This window comes from Lytechinus variegatus, chromosome 3 (genome assembly GCF_018143015.1).
Source record: "Lytechinus variegatus isolate NC3 chromosome 3, Lvar_3.0, whole genome shotgun sequence".
In the NCBI taxonomy this organism is placed as follows: Eukaryota; Metazoa; Echinodermata; class Echinoidea; order Temnopleuroida; family Toxopneustidae; genus Lytechinus; species Lytechinus variegatus.
The window spans coordinates 69027230-69047123 of NC_054742.1; the positions used below are offsets into that span (position 1 = coordinate 69027230).

A 19894-nucleotide genomic window follows, 5' to 3' on the forward strand; every position below is an offset into this window, starting at 1 on the left:
CGCTCCCCGTACACTCATCGAAGAATTATCCTCACCATGATTCAAATTATAAAACGATGGACTGTAATGTTGCGTTGATGTGGGGATTATCACGACAAACACAAGAAAAAAGAAAACATTCAATATTTTTCTGTCATTCTCTATCAATACTTTAAACATTTGATTACCTAGGTATAAACTGAGAACTATTGTTCGCTTGCAAAATGATGTCAAGTAAATAAACATCAGTCGTAATAGATATAAGCGAGTCATTTACAGAAACCGAAACATGATTCATTTTGCTACAAAAACTCGATTTTTTTTCTGTAATTTAGATATATAAATCTGCGAAAACATCAATTTAATTTGTTTGAATGCACACTATCATGTCAATTGTAATGCAAACAAAACTTGCGAAAAATTTTCAAATAAATGATAAGTAAGTTATAAAAAAAATTATGAAAAGAATACGAATATTTTTTTTATTACTCTTTTGCAAATCACTAGAAACAACCCGCATCTTTTCTCTGTAATCAGGGGCGAAGACTTTGTCGAAACGAAAGGAAACAAATAACCAACAAAATATATTCCCAGGGGAAGAACTGTCATAAAGATATATAAGATCTAAAAAAATTATGCAAAAGGATTTAATCTCAATTGTTGCCGCGACTATGGATACATGTATATGTTATTGTTTCTTTAGCATTATTCACATCAAAGTCGAGAAATGTACCACCAAAATTTTTGAGCTAATTTTAAGAAAATTCATCAAAAAGGATACGGTCAGAAAATGTACTATAACTTCTTCTGTGTAAACGTTTTTCGTAATAAAGAGATTTTAACCGGCTAATGATTGATAGCTTTATCAAAGAGAATAATTTCTTGTTTATCGTTCGTTCAACAAATCAAAATCAAATAACGCAATCAACCCGCAAATTACATTATAAATACGTTTTGTGGCTTTCAATCCAGTAAATACTGGGTTGAAAGCCGCCACAACTTGTATTTACAATATAGTGAAACTTCCCCAGCAAGCCTTGAACATTCAACCTGCACATTATTTTAGATTCAAATAAAAATGGAGAGACCGGTATATTTAGTTTACGCACATGGTGAAGTTATCAGTTTGACCTTTGAAAATTTAAATCGAATCTATGAGTGTAACATGGTATCCTGAATTCACATCCCCTTTTTTCAATTTCATTTTTTTTTCAATTTCCTTTTTATTCTATCGTGGATTTTTTTTCTCATGGGGGGGGGGGGCAGGACAGATGTGGTAGATGGGTTATAACATTTTAAAAGATACCGTTATAAATTGAACTGAAACTCCAGATTTTGTTCACTATATATGAATATTCCATGTATATATAAGTATAGAGATGAAATCCTTCAGATCTAAAGATATTAACCAATATCTATGTGAATGATATTGAGTACATACAAGTTTAGGGGCGTTATTTTATAGAATACATGATTACGTTTGCCAATTGGCATGATTGGGCAAAGTGGTCAAATTGTGAAGAAAAAAATTAAGTGTGCATAAAAGTAATTTGGTCAGATTATTCTAATTTATTTTACTTAAACATTTTGTGTTACCATCATAATACTGCAGAATACTCGGCCAAATAGGGTTGTCACGGCCTATCTTAGTAAGATGTTAACATGTTAAAAATTATAGGAAATGTCAAAACCCCATTCTAGAGTATTTGGTGCTTGTAATTTGAATGCGAACGTTCTTGTACTAATGATACGCACAAATTATACCATACACGACAGGCATCTAAACCGCATCCAAAATTACCATCTTAATGAGTTCTGAATTACAATAGTTCGTTCGGCTCACATTAATCAGTTTCGGAGCAAATTGCTGCAATTCAAACCAAATCCCTTCTCTGAATCGATATCTAAATCCGTGGAAAATGGAACGAGATTACTTTACAGCAGCCAAAGAAACGAGATGAAGGCAGCCAGGTGGAATGTCGACTGCCTGCTGCAAACTTTGTTTGACTATAGCTTATCCAAATTGGCGCCATATTCCAGCGTTTACCTTTACCCCTTCTGTACATTCAATACAATATGTATTGAGATGCAAGTCATCTTACAAGATTGCCATGAAAGGCCGTCTAGGTTTGGATGATCATGATACAGTAGCTCTTGCCGAAGGGATTCCCGCCAAGCCGCTTGCTCTGATCACTAATCCCAATAATCAAAATTTAGGTCGTATGATATTGCGGCTCAGGGAATTTCATCTTGTACCAGACATATCGCTAATACTGGTGTTATCCAAGCGCTACCCTGAGAAAATACGATCTGCGAGAGCACAAAGCTGGAAAATGGCAGCCCGACCAGAGCCGATTCGAACTGGACGAAAGGGAATACTGAGTAGATGATTTTGTATTTGGAGTAATAGGACTGTAGTTATTGCCGATCGAGTCATCCGGTTGTCGTGTCATTAGGGTATGGCTTAAATGAACCTACAGGTGTACGGCGGGGCGGCTTGCTTTCATCTCTTGATGAGTATAATGTACAAGCCTAGGGAGGATTAGCTTATACGCACTAATTCCCTCTCTCATTTCTATACTTCATATTTCGTATAGGTCCTTGGGCCTCGTCATTTTCCACATTGTTTTTTGTATTCATAACATCTACAATTTCTGTTTTCTTATTTTATTTTGTTATGTCCAGCTCGTACTGACCTCATTTCCGCTGATTGAAAAAGTGACCAACTTTCGAGTTTCGTCCAATCGGACCATGCTGACAAACTATCATAAGTAAAGCTTTACAAACAAAAGGACCTATTTTCATTTTCATCATTTCCAGCATCCCAAAAAATTATAGGCCCTGTTAACGATAACTTTGTTTATTTTTTTATATTCCCTATACAGATAAGAGCCTCGGAGATCGTCACGAAGGCCACGACGGTATAGACGATAACGACGACGATATCCTCCACGACAGCGAAGCATCGTCACCCGAAGACTGCGGCAGAAAGTCGGCAGGCGACGTCGGTGGGAAGGAAAATGGCGACACCAACAACCTGAGCAATGGGACAAACGGAAGCAGCAAGAGCAGGCGACGTCGAACGGCGTTCACGAGCGACCAGCTGCTGGCCCTGGAGAAGGAATTCATCGGCAAGAAATACCTCACATTGAGCGAACGCGCCCACATCGCACGCTTCCTTCAACTGAGCGAGGTGCAGGTCAAAATCTGGTTCCAGAACCGCCGTGCCAAGTGGAAACGACTGAAAACGCACTCGTCCATCCTAGGGGGCGGGAACCGAAGCGCTAACGGTGGCGGCGGTGGGGGCGGAGGAGGTGGGAATGGGGGAGGGAACTCCAAGTTGGTCGTTCCTATTCCGGTTCATGTGAACAGGTTTGCTGTGAGATCGCAAGAGCAGTGTAGACCAAGGATGGTGGAGCCGATGGGACAAGCTTCGCAACATCCTCACGCTCTACAACAAAACCACCAATCATCGGGCCCTCTGGGAGCGACACACGGTGAAGGAATAGCAGCATTACGGAACAGCATCACGTAAAACTTTCAACTATAACAGAGTGTAAATTGTCTCCATTATTGTATTAGATGTGTGACTCGATTGAATATTTGAACTGAGACATTCTACAGTTCCCACCCGCCCCAAAAAAGATGTTGTGTAGTTTTGTAGCCGTGGGTGATTATTGCTTCCTGTAGTTTGCAACACGATCTGATCCCATTTGCAAATGCCAAAACATTCGCGTGGCTTAATCGGACTTTACTCGCCATATCACCAAATCACCAAACCAATACATCAAAGACTTTGGGTATTGCAGAGATGTGAATAAGGGTTTGAATGTGTGCTGAAATACGTTTTTACTTTATGATAGTTTACATGCAATTCGTTTTTTTAACTCTATTGAAAAGCGAGATGAAAATCACATTTTATAGACCTACGCACTAGAACGTTCTTAAAAGCAATTTATTTCTAATTCCAATTTTAGCACTATCACAGTTTTCTTTAATTGCGCTGGTTTGGTTTAAAAAAATGAAGCAAATCACGATTATTGTCCCTTTTTTCTCAAAAATCTCATAAAGAATCAAGTCTATATATATTTATAAGAGAATTTAATATGAATAATATACAATATCAATTTTCCATTTCAGTGGCATCTTAGAAGGCCTAGATTTAAGAAATTAGAAATATGTCAGTAACATGAGCGCAAACGAGACAACAGATAGTGTTAAGTATTAAAACAAGAAAACTTGTGTGACATTTTTTAAAACTTCTTTCCAATATCTCAATATGAAAAAGAAAATGAACTGCAACGATCTATGAATACGCAGACATTACACAGTAAATAGTGGCATTTTTTGCAGTCGTTGGGTTGAAATTGTGCTGCGTTATAACGACAATGCCCTCCAACAATGAAGATTGAAATGACCTATTCAAAAAATGTTAGAGTCGATCATCAGGGAGATTTGTTCACCATTACTTATCGCTTACCACCACAAGAAGAAGTGCAATATTTCCTTATTATATTATATATGTAAATGAAGTTTATTTTATGGTACCCGATTTTCATCTGACCATCATGCTGTATTCTGAATTATTTTTGGAATTCTTACATTCTTAGCTTGAAAGTAGGTCAAAAGCTGCACAAATCGACACCGTTATCATGGTTATTTGTCGTATGCTTCAAAATATGACTAATTCAACAGACATACGTCACAGTGGCTATAGTATTTTTTAAAAAATAAAACTGGCTATATATGAGTCTAAGTTTTTGTTCCACACACAATTGAAACCGTTTTGTTTATTATTCTAACAAAATGGCGCTGACGTATCGGAACAGAAGTAGTTAACAAAGAAAGGGGTAGATTTGAGTATTGATAACGATAAGTTTGCTTGGTAGCTTCGAATTTACAGATCTTTATCGTATTCCCAAGCAGGTGTTGTGCATTGGGTGTTTGGGTTTTGGAAAGCTGGAGGGTGATAGAAAAGGTTTAAGGTCTGATTCTGTAATACTATAACACGATAACATGCCCTAGATCCATACAGAACACCTGATCTAGAATTCGAGAGTATTTCACGAGACAAACGACGGGCGCACAAAGGGACGTTCCAGACGATCTAAACTTCAGTTCGAAAGGTTAAATGTTGATATACGATTTCACATCGAAATCCAAATTCTGGATCTGTCACCCCTGTTTTAAACGTGCCAATTAGATTTGTAGGGCGAGCTATCCTTGTTGTTAATCCATCTAAGCGCTTACGTTTAAGGAGGACAGTGTTTTGTTTAGATGGCTAATAGAAGGAAGATATAACACGAAAGGTAAATTGTCACTATAAAGAGGGTCAGGACGTACCCCGACTGAGGAAAAAAGGTGTAATTGAAGAAGCGCGCCACCTATCTAAGGATTAGCTAAATGAAAAATAATAATACTCGTTCCAATATTGTACAGAGGTACCGGCCAGTTTGAACATGTAAGTATATCTATTTGTTAAGAATGAACAGAATTATCACGTGGAACGTCGTTTTTATCCTTTCAGAGTATTGTAAATAATTATGAGTGTGTAAGTTAAACAAGGAGTGTTAAACAGTTTCATATGTGACATAACGAGAACAAAGAAATAAAAACCACAATAATGGTGCTACTTGAACGTTATGAATGAATGAGATTATCTTTTTTTAATCGCGTGCAGAGTTTATTAATTGACAAAGATGATTGTGAATTCATTGGGAAGGGATGCATTGCCACTTGTTAGTACCCCACCCATACTAACACCATATAATGTCCTGCTTGAATCATACAATTCCTCTTTAATTGGAATTCTTAAGCAAGGGTATTTTAAATTTCGAGAGCATTGGAGATCCATGTTTTGTACATTAGAATGTTCGGACATTCTTGAAAATATCTACTAAGGGAGAAGGGTGTTATCTATTTAGAGGAGCGAGAATACCTGTTTAGGAGGGCGGGTTTTTTTTTTTGGGGGGGGGGTGCAAAAACATAATAAAATGTCTATCTTTTGTTTCACGGTTATCCATTGTCTTCCTTGGGAAAACATGTCAATCTTTCAAATTTGGTGTGTTGGGAAGCCAAAATTGAAAATTCATGTCGTTATTTTTTTACCTTTACTATACAATTGCGTTGTCTTGATAACTCTCATAGTTTATGTTGGATATGCATGTTTAAGGTTTGGGGAGGGTGCAAAAATGAGTCACTCTGTGACGTGGAATCCGTAACAGGTGATTCCCAGCACCTCTAGGGTGACTCATGACCCCTGTTTCACCAACAACAAAAAAATAATCAGAAGGCTTGCTTAGTTCGTTGAAGAAGTACGTCAAGTCTTAAGACATGCATGATGGTAATCCCACTGGCTTGTATCGTATTTTTAAAGTTTCTTCAAAGAGGCCGATCAGATGATCGCTTTATTGGCATCATCTGATCCTGTCGACTCTTGAATTAATGTCCCAACCTTCACTAGATCTGCCGAACTACAAGAAATGAAGTTAATTTTACGCACCACCGAAAAAATCACCAAATTTTTCTCAACCTTACTGACCTACATCAAACTTCCCTTAATTATAAAATGCAAGGAAATTACATGATTGATAGAACAAAAACGAGAACTGACTAGCCAGAGAACCCTGTCTATCCAGTTCCGTCGGGACGACAATAAAGTGGATACTGCCATGTAAGGCAAGCGCATTACACTAATATGACCTATATACGCCATGTTGCAACCAACTGACACAAAAAAGCTCACTGTGAAATTCTGATTGCCTTTCATTCCCTGCATCGCGCCTATCAAACTGTTATGAAGATAAATGATGTTCAAGACAATATGAAACATTTAAATTTTTGTGTTCCCAAGACGACCAATCATGCTAATAACGATTAGTTGAACGTAATCAATTGAAAGTTCACGAAGTCTCTTCAGGTTCTTAGCATATGAACATGTACAAATATCAGAACCTCTTGAAATCTGAAAATAGTAAATCGGAGGACGATGCAATTCAGCAGGCAATGTGGCTCCTAAATCATTACGAGACAAGTCTATATACACCCATCCAGATACTTAGGCACGGATACCCAAGCCATTATCACATCCACAAGTTTACGTTTATAATCGAGTCTTCGCCGATATTTGAAGTGACATACGCAAGCACGGAAGCACTGAAATTAGTTTACCAGTTTTTGCCTCTTAATTCCTCACCCTCCTAGGTAAGAGAAAGTTACATGCGGTAGATCGATCTATCCCTGCGATGTCGCCTGGAATATTGTACCTCTTTGATGGAGAAGGAAGACTGAATGCTTCACAGCAATATCACATCATTGAATGGCACAACCACTGCAAAGAGGCACTGTTTAGCGATAAAAACTGTTAATTGCATCGGCAAGATCAATTAATAGACCGAATTTGATTATTTTTTTCACCAATCATTTCTGTCAGACAAATTAAACATTGCATGAAAACCATCCTCAGCAAGATTTTAATTTTTTCCCCTCATCTTCGTCACCCCGAGTCGTTCCTTAACTCTTCCTTTGGGTCTATTTCATGAGAAAATGAGAGAAATTCAAGAGATAATGTTTTAATCCTCGATATTCAAATAATTGAATACGAGCATCTGTAAATATGTTTGAATTTGAGAAATGTAATTGTTAATGTTTTATGTTATTGTTTCCTTTTAAACCTAAACTCAGCAATGAAAATATAAACACGTAGACACCGCTTCGATTTAAATTCAGGTATTTTGATAATCAGAAGAACAATGGTTTTCTAAACAACATCCTATTTCATCCCCTATAAATTGCAATATAATTATCAATCAGAATATATATTAAGTTAGTTAAGTTAATCAGTCAACGATAACAATAATACAGACACAAAGAGATTGTTTGGGAAAAAGGAAGAATCACTTGGGAAAAGAGTGAGCGAAATATATACGTTTTTAATGATATTTTCCAAATTTTCGTCACCCCTGTATCTTTCAGTCGTCATAAGGACACATTGTTTCCAAAGTCAAATGTAGTTTTCTTTACTATAATGCAAAGCTAAAAAAAAATGAAGAGAGAGGGAGAGAGAGGGGAGGGAGAGCGGGAGAGAGAGAGGGACTTAGCGAGAGGGGGAGAGAGGAGGGGGGCATAGATATATATAGATAAGCGAATGAGCGAAAATGTTGACCTTTTTAAGATGAAATTTAGTTTTGTGAGAAAGGGATCGCTAGAGAGATGGGGGGGGGGGGGGTGAAAGGGGAATACATTATCTCTCTAGATTTCCCGCATAATGATACCAGTGTCTATACATCATTTCTATTTTCAAAACAAATTAACCAAAATAGATGGAAAACCAGACAACTCGTGACATTCTGAATATTGAATTCTCGCTTTTCACTCCAAATCTCCACACGGATCTCTGATCACAAACATTTTCATGTGATCATTATGCAGCGGTGAGCTTGGAGCAAAAAAGCGAAGTTCGCATATATCACGTCTTTTCTTTTTCCCCGAGGGGGACGGTATCTTCGACATCCCGATTGTGATATCCTACTAATAGTCGTCCTCGAAACATGCCATGGTCAAGGTCTCCGCCGATTCCATGGATGACACTTCTGATTCGAGTGAGAAGTACTCATCTCCCTATTTATTCATAGTCTCGACGCTCAAACACTATAATCCTCAGTCGAAAGTCTCCGTGCTCGAATACAAATTAGCGCGGATCTTTGCGATCACTTATATAGTACCCGTTAGCACACAGACTTACAATTATTCTAAAAATTCACAATTCTCTCAGCTCTATAGAAAGTTCATCGATACCTTGTTATATATTTATTTATCAGTACACCTCTTAATGAGAACACACAACAACACATTTGGCCTAAGACGCTACAAATACGGCCGACATGATAGTAGCTGATTTCTTCATAAATTTCTATCAAGTATAGATGGCATAATTTGATGTACAGAATTCCTAAGTGGGATTGAATACTAAAATCATACCTCAGACATCAAATGCGATGATGAACATCGACATTTAATCGACGTCATCGACACAGAATAAGGAACGGACAGATGTTTGCCCTCTTCCTGTGGAGCAATGATACTTTCCTCCAGATATGAGTGGGGATATTCTCGACAAAACCACCCAACAGAAATGAAAATAAGACATCTCTCTCCCCACGTGACGTGCAGCGGTGAAACCCAATTAGGAATTACAGGCAAATAAGCTTGTCTTGCTAATCATGGTAATGAAGAATCTGAAGGTGATATGCAATGGCGGTGTTGCACAAAGCTTTCAAATTCTGTAGTAAGATAAAAAGAGAATATTACAGACTACAGAGTCATTTTAAGGGGAGAGATTATGCCGCCGATAATACACGATAGTTGGGCAAGATACCCGATAATCCCTCTACGTGGAGACCGCGGCAAAAGATTCCCCCAACCGATTATAAATTATGCATTCAAGTTCACGTATAATACGAGGATGATAACATTACAACCCTGAAAGTGAAAAGCAGTGTCGTATTCCGAAGCTTACTAACATGACGAAAGAAGCATGATGGGAGAAAAAAAACGTTGTGTGAGGATGACGAAGGAAGAACAGGCTGTCATCCATCTCTAACATTTGCAAATCGTCACCAAATGTGGCAAGTTTTCGTGATTTGACACGACAACATTAATGTTCGTCGAGCTAGCTATGTAAGTCGGCGGACTGTCAGATCAGGAAAATGTTAATGTTCTCAGTATTATCAAAACCTAGACTATTTATCCCTTCGTCATTCGATGCTCAGGTCTGCGCTGTGCCTGTGGTTTGGCGTCTGCGTTGACATCCTTAAAAAGCGTCCTCACCGGCAGTGTGGACGGCACTGGTAGACGAAAAGGAAACAAAACTTCGGCTTCCCTCGATCATCGAAGCTGATTAATGAGTTCTTCTCCGGGGAGTAAAGGGATATGGTGTCAAGACGTTGCTATGATATGGCCCTTTTTTCGGTCATCCATAAGATGGAGAAGGGACACACTGACAATATGGCGTACTCGATGATTGAATGAATATGATAATTGGAAAATGATAGCATAGCCGCAAATGACAGAGGTGTTATAACTTTATTATCTTTATTTCGCAAAGATTGAAAGTCAACAGGACAACTTTCAGTACACCATCGTCCAGTTAAACTATGTGTATTCAGGCCAACCCTTTTATAATCAAATTTATGCAACCTGCGTCCAATATACGAATAAGGGCAAGGGACTACTGCCCCAAAGAAGAAATGAATTACCAGTAGTCATGGTAGTTGAAACAAAATATATTCCATATCTTACTGCGAGGTGGTTCGTTCAGATCATCGAGGCAACTAATGTTCAATAAACATTTGCAACATCTAGGCCTGTAAACAAAAGAACAGTCAACTTTACCCAAAATATCAAACAAACAAATTTGAAAAACAGTCGCAACAATCATCATCAGCAGCAGCAGCATATATTTGCCAGATTCTGTATTACTTTACTGCAATCCCAATATATTACGACTAATATTTCTTATTGCAGACAATGCTGTCGTTACACAATGCGTCAACAAATGAAGGGATGTACTCTTGAAATGAAAAAAAAAATAAAATATAAAAAAAATAATAAAGAATAAATAGCTGAACAAATAAATGAATGAGTAAATACACGAATAAATGAATTCATAAATGGATAGTTAAATGAATAATTAAGAGATGAATAGAAAATCAACAAATTAATATGAATAAACAAAAGAATGAATAAGTAAATAAACAAGGTTAATGAACAAATAAAAAAATCACAATTACAGAAGACTCGAAGCACCTATGGTTCTGTTACAAGATTTGTTTAACGACATAATTTTAATGCATTCAGAGTCATAATTTTTCACGTTACCTTCTGAGACTTTTCAACAGTAGATCAGTGTTTCCTTCCTCACCCTTTCGGTCCATTTTGATGAAAGTATGTTTCTTGAAATTTGAACATAAAGCTCTTAAGCACATTCGAAGCAATCATTTTAAGAAATAAATACATTTGCAAAGGCCCGGTGAATGGGCGATAATTAACTACATACACAATATGCATGGATATGAGGCCCGAGGTTCACATCAAAGTTAGATCGAAACCATCATACAATGAATGTGTATGTATATCACAACATGCTACCTCTAGGAGTGCCTTTAGCTTTGTTTGACCCATCACGGAGACCGATCAAACCTACCATTTTCGGACATTAACTATAACATGTTAAATATAACTAGAATTTTCCTCCTATTTTTTTTTCCTTCGCTGGAGCTTCTCGCAGCCCACTTGAAAGAGCTTCGCGGCCCACCGTTTGAGAAGCGCTGATCTAGAGCAACTGCCTGCTGCCTATTGGCTAAGAATTGTGAAGTCCATTCATATACTTTGATGATAGAAAGAAGGGATAAGGGTCTGGTGGGTGTTTCATAAAGCTGTTCGTAAGTTAAGAGCGACTTTAAGAACGACTGGTGATCCTTTCTTGTGGTAAATGGTATATACATTGGCGATGGTTAAGCGCATAAGAAAGGTTCACCAGTCGTTCTTAAAGTCGCTCTTAACTTACGAACATCTTTATGAAACGGCCCCCTGGAGTGGGATTTATCTTGTTCATTCCCTTCTTAGGCACAACTACAACAAGAGCAGTTTTAGAAAATGTAGTTTTCCTGTTCAAGGATATCTACTACAGCTTTGAAAGGACAGTAGCAAGCACAGTCCCTTGGTACCGAGGCTGACTATTCCGTCTGAACCAGTTGCCTTGGATGCGTCAAGAAGTGAAATTCTCATTTTTAACAAATTGTCTTTTAAAAAAACTTTTACAAGTTGCAAAATAATTTTTCCAATAACGTAAGAAATACAAAGTGGTGTTAGCCTCATAAATCTTTCATGGTTAAAGAGTAGCTTCCAACACGTAACTTCAAAGTAGGATTTAACAACACATCCCATCTTTATGCTTTAATTAGAAATCGAACCGTATTCTATTAGCATAAATTCTCAAAATCCCCACTCCTAAAACAGATCTGATAAAAATGAACCCCAATCCACCATATCTCCTCATTATTATCATGTCTATAAAGTTAAACCCCTTCATAAACCACTTTTGCCCAAATCCCTGACATTCTGAACAATTTCGCAAAAGAAAAAAAAACAAAACGTATCATTTTTTGTTCAGTTTATAATTCGCCGACACCTCTCAGAAATAACGTGTTTGAAATCCCTCTTTTTCAGCAATTACAAACAGACCAAAGGGTTGTTAAAATGTAAATGAGAGGATGAATACTTGAATAGACCGATATCTTATCAATATGTGAATGTGTTGTTATTTAAAATGATGTGACATTCAAAGGCATATTTCCTGATATTAAAAACCTAGTCGGAGTCCAAAAATGAGGACTGCGGTGGCGATGATTTTGTTTTTGTTTTAAAGAGGTCTTTATTGATAATTCAGTAAAATCAAATCGTATGCAAAACCTGGTTCTTACGGAAAAGAAAACATATGTAAGTATAACACAAAAGGCATAAATATTCATGTAGATACACACACACACACATATTATATATAATGTAAGGGGGCCCTCAGCACAACGAGTAGTGCAGGTACTCATCATTATTTTAGTGTAGATAAACTTGGAAGACAGAAATATATATATATATATGATAGCTATATATTGTTATATTGGTTTTCTTTTCCGTAAGAACCATGTATTGTATAATTCAAGTTCAATTCTTGGATTACTACAAATTGCTTCATTTTGACGGTTTCTAGAAACAAGCCTTCTTATAATCCCCCATACATCTAGGATAAAATAAAATCGACCCTGCTCATTGGGTCAGTAAGCTTCACACCATCACCCCCCACCCCCACCAGTAATTCTCATTGGCTGCCTCGAATAATAAAGCTTCTGCTATTTTTGTTTACTTTTTTCCCTTCATTTTTTAAAGGTTTTAAAGGATAACTCAGATTGAAGTGAAAGGAAATTTTAAGGATGTTTAAGACATATAAAAGGCCATATGGTCATAAAGGCCATATGGGCCAATCAATCAATCAAAATATATACAAACTTTGCACGATTATTACTGAAGTAGGTCTAGATGCCTATGCTTTTATTCATTTATTTTAATATTTTTTGGTCAACTCATTCCACTTGCTAGATCATTATAATAGGAAACAGAAGGTACAGTTTATGTACTAATCAAAGCCACTAGCGTACCTACGGGGGGGGGGGGCAGACTGCCCCCCTTTGACGAGTCACAACCCATGCAGGGGAGCTATCCCTGCCCCCCCCCCCCCCTGACGAGAAGTTGAAGATTTTTTTTGTTGCTTGTCAATTATTTTTATTTTTTCTGCTGTGAAATGTCCTTTATATCTTGTTGAGGACTTTTTTTTGTCAATTTTTTTTTTCTGGCACGAAATCCTTTATTTTTCGGTTGAAGACCTTTTTTTGGGGGGTCACGATTTTGCCCCCCCCCCCTGTGGAAAATCCTAGGTACGCTACTGATTAAAGGCAAAATTCAGCTCATAACAACATGAAGAGTAATGTTGGCATATTTCAATAATATCAGAATATTTGGGGATTAGTAAATTTGAAAAGTGGAAGCACTTACCCAGCAAACCCTTAAACACATATATGTATACGCAAACACATCCTAAAGTAAGCGACAAAACTGATCTAAAAAGGCTAAATCATTCAAATTTCTTTTCTTTTTAAGTCCTTTTATTGAAAAAGTGTGGTTGCATTTATTAAAAAAAAAGCTCATACTTCATTACTGCTCTTCAAACAGACCACATAACTGGCATTAAGATACATCACCACTGTTTATATCATTATTATTTATATACTGCGCTTTTCCCAGAATGATCCAAAACACAACAAGTGGAATGCCTCTGGCCGTCTCACCTGCATCACGCGGTTCAATATAGCAGCAGTGCTGACTTTGAATACTACTCTAACTCGCACAAGATGTTCAGTGATACATGGTTACTCTTATGTCCACTTTTTATGAACTAGACCAATAAACTTACAGAGATATGATGGTTATTCAACAAAAACCCCAACATGGCCAAAGTTCATTGACCTTACATGACCTTCGACCTTGATCATGTGACCTGAAACTCGAACAGGATATTCAGTGATACTTGATTACTCTTATGTACAAGTTTCATGAATCAGATCCATAAACTTTCAAAGTTATGATGATAATTCAACAGATACACCCAATTCGGCCAAAGTTCATTGACCTTTGACCTTGGTCATGTGACCTGAAACGCGCACAGGATGTTCAGTGATACTTGATTACTCTAATGTCCAAGTTTAATGAACTAGACCAATAAACTTTCAAAGTTATGATGGTAATTCAACAGATACCCCCGATTCGGCAAAAGTTCATTGACCCTAAATGACCTTTGACCTTAATCATGAGACCTGAAACTTGCACAAAATTTTCAGTGATGCTTGATTACTATTGTGTCCAAGTTTCATGAATCAGATCCATAAACTTTCAAAGTTATGATGGGAATTCAACAGATATCCCCAATTCGGCCAAAGTTCATTGACCCTAAATGACCTTTGACCTTGGTCATGTGACGTGAAACTCATGTAGGATGTTCAGTGATACTTGATTAACCTAATGTCCAAGTTTCATGAACTAGGTCCATATATTTTCTAAGTTATGATGACATTTCAAAAACTTAACCTCAGGTTAAGATTTCGATGTTGATTCCTCCAACATGGTCTAAGTTCATTGACCCTAAATGACCTTTGACCTTGGTCATATGACATGAAACTCTAATAGGATGTTCAGTAATACTTGATTAACCTTATGGCCAAGTTTTATTAACTAGGTCCATATACTTTCTAAGTTATGACGTCATTTCAAAAACTTAACCTCAGGTTAAGATTTGATGTTGACGCCGCCGCCGCCGTCGGAAAAGCGGCGCCTATAGTCTCACTTTGCTTCGCAGGTGAGACAACAAGAAAGAAATTGTTACAACTATAAAAATGAAACCTTACAATCCTAAAAATCTGGATTGGAAAAAAGAAAGGTTTAACTCTCTTTTAAATGAAGCAACAGATGGTGATTGTCTAAGAGTAAAAGGTAAGCGATTCCAATACTGTATTTTGAAGCAGTTATGGTAAAATAATGGTGTTAATAATAACACTTTCTGTTTGTTGTTTTTAAAAAAGTTTATTCTGGTGATAAGTTCGCTTTCGCACGAGCAGAAAAATATTGATGAAGGTTTGATGAAAATCCATCCAAGAATAAATTATGAAATTTCACACTTTTTACTTTGTGACTTCACAAACGAGCAGCTCTTCCAAACGTTGTTAGATATAAATGAAAAAAAAAATTTATTTCTAAAAATGTTGAAAACGATTTTATTTGTGCGGTGGATATATCACCAAATCAGACATATCACTTCATACCCACTTCCATAAAAAGACATTTTAATTCATTATTTTTAATTTACAATAGAAGAAATAGGGGGTAGCTGCCTGCATATGACATCACAAAATAAAAAATCTTTAAAAACTCTCACTGATTGATGGATTTTTATAAAAACCTGCACCATTGTATTGTTCTAAAATCTGCTGCTTATGTAAGAACCAACTTAACATCAGGGGAGTCTTTCATACCAAAGGACTTGTCAGACGTTTGATCGATGAGTCCTGTTTTATCAGACAGTTACCATAGGAAATGTGCTTCTCAGCCAATCAAAATCGAGGAAAGTAACGGATCTGACATGTCAGACGAAAATGTTGTTGAAATGCTCCCCAGGGTGAACTTCCCATTCTAACACTCTTTTGTGTTATGTTCAAATTCCAAGGTGAAATATGAACAGATAAATAGTACTGTGGTCCTCTTAATACACCAAATGGCATTTGTTCTCAACACTGTACGTTTTTACAGTGCGTGTTATTTATTAACAAACAAATGATTCTCATAATTGTAGCAAAGAATATATTTTATTTACACATATTAAGCACTCACTTGCCCTAAACATATACTAAAAAGCAATTAGGTATTTCAAAGTTCATACTTAAACTCAATAGGGCTTCTAAGGATAGAGCATTAATTTTTTAGAATGTAAAAGTCACGAAAAGTCCAAAATGAGATTTAAAAAATGCTAATAGGAACACATATCTAGTGAGTTTCTCTGGTAAAATGAGAGACTTGGCAGGGCTTTATTTACACACAGAAAAAAACTTTCACATTAGGAGCATTAGTAATAAAACAAATCTCATATAAAAGAAAAGTACAACATATATAAAGTATTATTATTGCAACAATTCAGCGAGCAATACCATATAATTTGTATAGGATTTTTTTTAAAAATAGAACAAAATGGTTAACATGATAAAGAGTACCTTCAATTAGTACAATAGGTTTTCAATATGAAAATGCACATCTAGTATAAAAAGTTACTTTACATTTAGAAATTCTTGATTATTCGAGTGTTATGATTCATAACAACATGAAATGTTAAGTTGCATAAATAAATAAGCTACTTAGAGAAATGAAAAGTTCCATGCTTTACTGACATTACATTTTTTCACTTCGATAGGTCCCTAAGAGGTCTCTGGCCTTTGAACCATAATGTTTTCGGTTCATTTCCCACCTCAACATCCATGCCCTTTGGCAAGGTATTTATATGTATCTACATTTGCCACTCTCTACCCAGGTGTAGTAAATACAAACTTTAACAGAAACATTGAATTAAGATCTTTATAAGTGTTGCATATTTTTATTAAACTCAACATGCTTTTTTTATTTGAAACTCATGTGGCACAAATGTTCAAAATACATCCTTGATATTCTTGTGGGATTTTTTTTATTTATTTTATCTTCTGAATTTTTGTGTTGTTGGAGTAAAAGTTTCAGTGAGCATGTTGTATTCATCATCTGTTATGTTGTATATCACTATCAGACATTACATTTCTAATGTAATGGACATAATGAAATATAACATGCCCTAAGACCATATTCTCTTCTGAAATGGACCGAAACTTTACAATTTATATTAACGGGTGTACTGGGCATGATTGTATCATATACCCATTGAAAAATAAAATAAGTGGGGTTATCTAATTGGCCTATTGAAGTACAAGAGTGTAATGCATGAAAATAGTAAGCAGTACTTTTCATTCAAATTCACATCTTTCACATGTATGACTTAAGGCCTGGTCCCACTTGCCGACGGATACAGCGGACAAGCAAAGTTTCAGGGTGGCTCCATCCGTTTTCATCCGCTCCAGACAATGGACAAAATGAGCGAACAATTAAATCACAGTGGACGTATGCTTGACGGATATGGAGCGTATGAAACGCGTATGCATAGAGTACACAATGGATACATAACGTTTTCCAACGGATGGCAAGATTCTTTTCCGTTTTACATCATCTCTGCATCTGTAAGTGCAGTGGGACCAAGCCTTAACATAATGATGACATCCACTGCAAAGACAATACTGTACATCCATTACTGTTACTTTAAGAGAAAACCTATTTACCTCATCTTGTAGAGGTAATTATAGAAAAGTGATACTGGAGATAAAAATTTGTCACTTATGCTCAGAAATGATTTCAAGGACTTTTGTTACACTTTCTGCTATTGTACAGGTTTACATGAAGAATAATGACACCAATGGCTTTCCACAGATGGGATATACCTGAAGAAATGCAACTACTGAAGGATACGCCATCTGGGCTCCGTCTTTCAGAGAGCTGCGATTCAAATCAAACTCAATTCAAAATTGATCCAAATTTATTACACAAGTTGAGACCAATCTAACTTTGAATTTCATTTGAAATCGACCGGAACTCTTTGTGAGACAAGTCCCTGTAATAAGAGCTTTTTTGTACAGAAAACCCAAAACGAAGCTTTAAACGAATATTGCTTCAAGCACCTCTGTGCTTATAATAGCTGGCCCCTGTATTTTACCGAACTATATCACATGCTTAGGTATGATTTAATTACCAGTCTTGTTTATATTATTTACATTGTATCTTTTAAATTGTCACATTTAATTTGTATTCATTCAATTATGTGAACATGTTAATCTATCATTGATTTCTGAATAAAATGCAGAAACTCCTGCAAAAAAAAAAATAATAATAATAATAATCCTACAGCAGACCATGAACACATCATGCTCTTTGATGATAAATTATGATCATGCCCTCTATAGGCAAAATAATTACACTTCTGGAAGGGTTCACACCCAAAACTGCATTAGCAGAAACTTTGTATTTTGGCAAAGGCATACATGGAAAAATAGATGTTGGAAATGAAATATTCTCATGGTTAAAGGTATTGTTTAACTTTGTCAGCAGCTGATTTAAAAAATTCTCAAACCAAGATGAAGCATGTGTACAGGTGCATGTATCAGAACTATTAAACCCTGAAAACAATCATTATTGAGATTGAAAAGCTAAAACTACAAAAAAAAACCAGATTTTGCAAATAGGCGTCTTATAGACACCTAAATAGTACACATAAGTGTATGGGATGAAATTAAGATGGTGTCTCCGGTCACTTTATAATTCAATTTTTGAAGCACTAAATAATTATTTTCGGATGCAATTTTTTCTGGGCTTCATTTTTATAACATATTACAGACACAGGTGACAAGTGTGACCTCCTAGCTCAGATTTTTTAAAAGTCAAACCACTGTTAAACAATCACTTTAATCTCCGAATTGATTTTAAAATTTTCTTAATTTTTTTTGTTGTTGTAATTGTACCTAAATGAATAATGGTGTGATATTAATGGGATTGAACCAAGATCTTGGTGTCTTATGCAGAAAAGGGCACTGGACGCAATGCCTTCATATCACTTTCATTTCTCAAAATGCTGTTTTAATTCAGGAATGTACATGAGCTACATGGATCACAAGTTTACCCTCTTTGCTGAGACACTTTGGAGCTGCAATTTAGTATTCACATTTCTGGAGAATCTAAAATATTTAAATTCTCTATAAAATTGACAGCTCCTACATTGTTAAGTACAGAGTTAACAGGAATTTCAATTTCACTTGGATTAGCTTGCATTCAAAAGTCATTTATTACACATAGTCAAATATCACTTGGTGGATTCTTGACTGGGCACCATCAAAACATATGCCATAATCATAGTTGAATCTGAATTGTCAAAATCTTTCTTCATATCATCAGATCATCACTCTCATGCATGTACAAAGAAAGACTGATTTTCATTGTTCATCTACAAAGTTATTGTAAAAATGAGCTATGACCTCTATGATCTTGTGACCCTTAATTCTAAAGAAAATGCATTGACAAAAACACTTTAAAAACAACAGTTTTTGCTACTTTCGATATAAGACAGATTTTTTTATTTAAAAATATCATTATAGACCCTTGCACCTAATGAAGGTTTGCATTGTATACACATTGCAATAAATTTCATCATGCTATGATTTTAATTACTGGCCCAAAGCCTTCATCTCACCTCAGCTGCATCAACTCTGAAAATGACTGGAATTGAAAATAGCCTTGACCAGTATTTCAGAACAAAGGCAAAATGGAGGTAAAGATTGTCAACAGTATGTGTGTGTGTATTTGAGTTTTGTCAGACGTGTAGAGGTGCCGTGGCCGAGTGGTCTAAGGTGCCTGGCTATACATGGAAAGTCCGGTGCTCGATCCCCGGCCGCGGCACCTATGCCCGTGAGCAAGGCATTTAATCTACAAAGCTCTTTTATCTTGATTTTAAATAAATGGAAATGCTATATGCATTATTAGTAACTAGATGTGCACTTGTTTTTTTTTGTTTTTTTTAAGTATCAATGAGATATGATTATTTACGTCTGGGACCGACCTTTAACGTCACCATCCGAAAGACGTGACCGGGGCTCGAACCTCTGGATCAATTTGTAACTTCCCAACATAGCTTGGATTA

The 19894-nt window shown here is 36.3% G+C and overlaps 1 protein-coding gene across 1 annotated transcript; it reads left to right on the plus strand.

Moving 5' to 3' along the window:
• Window positions 1-2860: 2860 nt before the first annotated feature.
• LOC121411786 (homeobox protein unplugged-like) lies at window positions 2861-5622 on the plus strand (the record flags this gene model as incomplete). The annotated part of the gene is made up of 1 exon (XM_041604636.1): window positions 2861-5622. A coding segment is annotated over one exon (654 nt), but the record flags the coding sequence as incomplete, so codon positions are not given.
• Between the last annotated feature and the right edge of the window lie 14272 nt (window positions 5623-19894).